Here is a 4,746-nt window from a genome sequence, read left to right on the forward strand (position 1 = left end):
AGATCAGATCATCATCTAGAGCTTGAAAGACGACATCTGACTTTTAAACGTAAGAATTTTAAGCATAATCTCGTCTGGACCTTGAAAATACTATATTTGACGTCTTTTATACATCAATCTTTTGAGGATCTTTTTATTTGAAATACATCTAAATACCCTTTAGTTTTTTTAAAGTTAAGTATAATTTTTTTTACGATTTTCAAATGATAATGTTTAATAATCATTTTATTTAAATTTTGAACTGTAAGCTTCAATATAAATTTAATATGAGAATGTATTTATTTAAAATACAACTTATAAATGTCCTTAAATTTTTAGGTTTCCAAATGATGAGGTTTAATAGAAAATTAATATTAGAATAATGAATGGCTAACGTAGGAATGAGAATTGAGTTTTTTTATAAAAGGTTATAAATTGTTATGATTTATATATTTTCAATGTGAAATAGAGAAATCAAGAAAGTTAAAAATAAAGAGTACATAAAATGCCACATTACATAAAATTAATTAAAGATGAATGTTGTGCGATACATACATATATATATATATATATATAGGGAGAGGTTCAAATAAAAACCACTAATAAAATAAGAACAGGGAACCATTTTAAGCCATTCGATCGTCAAGATCTACGGTGGATGCATCATCTTGGTGGATGGATGCAGATGATGGGTTCGAATCCTGAAGGGAGCAAAAAAATTACTCCCTCCGTCCCATTATTTAAGACATAGGTCTTTTGGGCACAGAGATTAAGGAGAGGTAGATTAGTTGTTAAAGTGTTGTGGCCCACCACTATTAGTGTAGGTGATTAATTTTGGATTCTTTCTATTTAATGCTTTACTTCAATTTTGAATTTAATTTCCAACAAATTCGAAAAATTTAATTCATTTAATTTAATAAAAAAAATTTTAATCCAGATTATTTATTTTGGTTGATTTTTTATTAAACCTAAAGTTCATTTATTGAGCAGTCAATACAGCATTAAAATAGGCGGCTGAGCAGTTGGAAACAAAAGTAAAAGTGTTAACTCCAAAAATGGGCGCCAACCTTCATTTTCATTCATTAGTTTAATTTCCCACCAAAATTTGGGATTACAACCTTATAAAGGTGCGGTTCTTCCAGATCAGTTTTTCACACAAAAGCTGTGATCTTAGAAGCTCCAAACACCAAAAAAAAAAACAAAAGATGGGTAGAAGGAAGGATTTAACAAGTGAGGAAAGGCAAGCCATGGCCTTCTTTCTTCTTCAAAATTCAACAGATGGGAAGCTCCACCATGGGACTATCACTGCTGCCATGGCGAAATGGGGGTGTTGTCGGAGCTCCGTTTCGCGTTTATGGCAGGCTGCAAAAAAGGAGCAAGCACAAGGTCAATTAGTATCCGTTCAAAGCAAAAAAATCAACAAATGTAGAAGAAAAAGAGTGCAAATAGATTTAGAACTCATATCTAGTCTAGAGTTGCATAAAAGGGGAACCATTCGAAGACTAGCAACATGTATTAATTGCTCGAAGAGTACAGTGGGCAGATGGATCTCAAAGGGGCTGATCAGAGCTCATTCAAGTGCTATCCGACCCAATTTGACGGATCCCAACAAGTTGTTGAGGCTACGGTTCTCTCTTGAACAAATTGAATATGATAGGATATGCAATGTCCTAAAGTTCAAGAATATGCACAATGTAGTGCACATTGATGAGAAGTGGTTCTACATCACCAAAGCAAACCACAAATTTTACTTAACTCCAGAGGAAACTGATCCACATCGCACTTACAAGAGTAAGAAGTTTATCAAAAAAGTTATGTTTAGTTGTGCAGTGGGCAGACCTCTATTTAATGAAGATGAGAGTGTGTTATTCGATGGCAAGATAGGGATTTTTCCTTTCACAGAGATGGTACCAGCCAAGAGAACAAGTAAGAACAGGCTGGCTGGAACAATGGAGGAGAAGCAAATCCAATCCATCACTAAAGAAGTGATGAAGGCCTGCTATATCTCCAAGGTATAGCCAAATGTAGCAAATATTTGCATTCAAATGTACCTAAATCCAGTTAATTGAAGTTCATTCCAGTTCATTACAGCTCATTACAATTTATTGCCTTTATATACAGTTAATTCATGCAATTTGGGACAAATGGCCTCAATTTGCAAGCAAAACTATATATATACAGCAAGATAATGCAAGGCCACATATTAAGGACAATGATCCAGATTGGAGAGTTTGTGTGAATGCATAGTTTTTGTAAAGCTATAGGAATGCTTGTGTGAATGCATAGTTTTTGTAAAGCTATAGGAATGCTTGTGTGAATGCATAGTTTTTGTAAAGCTATAGTGCAAGGAATGCTTATAAAGATGTTGTTTTCAGTTTAATGCATAGGAATGCTTCTAAAGATGTTGTTTTCAGTTTTTTGTGCAGATCAGCTTTTGGCAGGACAAACAAGAGGGACACAGCCCTCATACCAGCAATAACACTCAAACAAGAGGGACACAACCCTCATACCAGCAATAACACTCAAACAAGAGGGACACTGCTCACAACACAATACAATTACGCACAAATCTTGAACTAGGGCACACACCATATGCAATCACAAATAATTAGTCACAAGAGGAAACCAGGGAAGCAACCATCAATAACCCAAATGGGGCAGGGGCGGAGCCAGGCCCCTAAAGATAGAGGGGGCAAAACATGATAAAAAAAATTTAAAGTAACTTCTATAAAGCTTTATATAATAAAATATTTTCACAATAATCCCTACGATTACTCATATTTTAAAAGCGACTTAATATCAATTCATTATGAACTGTCTCAAAAATTTCTTTCTCAATATAAGTAACTAAACAATCATTCATCCAACGATCACCCATTCGATTTCGAGGCCGACTTTTAACAATTTTCATAAGTTCTTTAATTTCCACATTTGCAATTGTCACAGGTAAAATAAGTGCCAGTTTAATAAGCTTATACACCAACGGACAAAAGATACAAAATACAGAGGTGAGAAGACGATAATGTAATTCATAGAGATAGAGAATAACTTTTCATATTGTCTTTTAATAAAAGAAAACTTGTGGAGAAAGGTAAAATAATTTCTCTTTCCGCTATTTTTATTTTTATTTTTTTATCTTCTTTCCAATCTCCATGTTAGACGAAAAAAGGAATGTAATTTGTTAAAGTCAGTTTTTCTCCAATCTCCATGTTTTGCCCCTTTTTCTCAAAATTTTGGTGGGGCAAATTTCTATTTTTTTAGTAATTATACATATATATTAATATAATACATATAAATTTTTTTTTTAGGAGGGGCAATTGCCCCACCAGCTCATAGTGTAGCTCCGCCTATGAAATGGGGACACAGCCCACAATCTCATTTTTTCATAGTTTTAATCATAGATTCTTAGCATTTTAGGGGAAAAAAAATGAGCAGCAACTTCATCATGTCAGCATTTAGTCCATCTACCACAATCGCACTTATGGAAACAACACAGAGGGTCACACCCCTCATACCAACAACGCATATACGATCACAAATATCGCAACAACAAAGAAAGATCTCACCCTTTTAATCCCGGAAACATGGTATAGACCATCCTTCGCAACAAGGGGGAGCACCGGAGCCACCAGTCGCCGCTGACGACCTCTTCCCGCTCGCGCACGACGTCATCCCAACTCTCCGTGCATAGGAGTGCGTCTAGATCCGAATCTTGCGGCTTCATCGCAGTAGAGGGGCGGCGATAGATGGGCCGCCGGATCGGACTCCTTGGAACCCTAGAATCCTCCATCAAAGCACCACCGGCGGACTCCTCAGAACCCTGGACTCCGCCGCTCCCATCATAGAAAAAACCAGACGGCGGTGACGGCAACGAAGGTATATTAGCAAAGAATTCTTCGTCATCCGAATCGGGGACGAATTCAGAGTTCAAATATGCCAACCAACTGCTATTATCGGCCATAAACGCGTAGATCTAGGGTTCCAGAGAGAGGCAGAGAGGTCGATTGGGGTTTTGGAGGAGGGCGGCGCGGATGGAGGCTGAGGACGGAGGCCGATTAGGGTTTCGGAGGAGGGCGGCGCGGATAGAGAGTGAGGACGGCGGAATTGCGGGTTTCGGAAGAGGGCGGCGCGGATGGAGGATGAGGAAGGATGAATCCTAGGGTTTCAGAGAGTGAGAGAGGCGGAGAGGCCGAGAGAACTTGAGAGAGAGAGAGGCGGATATGCCGAGAGAGTAGGAATTATGATAGGGTTTTTTTATTGTTTCTTATTTATAGTGTAATTAAGGTTAAATTAATTAGTGTATTTTAAAGGCTAATTCTTTCCTTATTTGGAAATGAGTCTTTATTATTGGGACACCCCAATAAGGAAAGTAGGTCTTCAATAATGGGACGGAGGGAGTATTTTTTTTGGATGCATTAAATTTAATAGCGGATGCATTAATTTGTATAGCAGATGCAGTAATTTTATTGGTTCTTATGTTCTCACGATAATTGTGGTTCTCACTATAACCGCACCCTATATATATATATATATATATTATTTTTTCAAAATTTAGAAATGTTGAACAAATCAATAATTTTATTGAATAAATATTTTATTTTGGGGTTCGAATCCTGGAGTGCAAGATTTTCAACAAATACGTATTTTGAATAAATACGTTCGTTCATCAAAATTTGGACACTGAATTTATTCTTAATTATTGACCATTTGATTGAGTTATTTTAAGGGTTGAGATTGTTTCTCCTTTCTAACAACATTTGTATTTCT

At 36.4% G+C, this 4,746-nt stretch overlaps 1 protein-coding gene across 1 annotated transcript; it reads left to right on the forward strand.

Annotated features, from left to right (window-relative positions):
* The first annotated feature begins 1,184 nt into the window (after positions 1 to 1,184).
* LOC131025524 (uncharacterized) lies at positions 1,185 to 2,226 on the forward strand. The gene is made up of 2 exons (XM_057955317.1): positions 1,185 to 1,991; positions 2,101 to 2,226. Exons 1-2 carry the CDS (start codon positions 1,185 to 1,187, stop codon positions 2,224 to 2,226), a joined length of 933 nt encoding a protein of 310 aa, XP_057811300.1.
* The last annotated feature ends 2,520 nt before the right edge of the window (positions 2,227 to 4,746 follow it).

This window comes from Salvia miltiorrhiza, chromosome 5, assembly GCF_028751815.1.
Source record: "Salvia miltiorrhiza cultivar Shanhuang (shh) chromosome 5, IMPLAD_Smil_shh, whole genome shotgun sequence".
Taxonomy (NCBI): Eukaryota; Viridiplantae; Streptophyta; class Magnoliopsida; order Lamiales; family Lamiaceae; genus Salvia; species Salvia miltiorrhiza.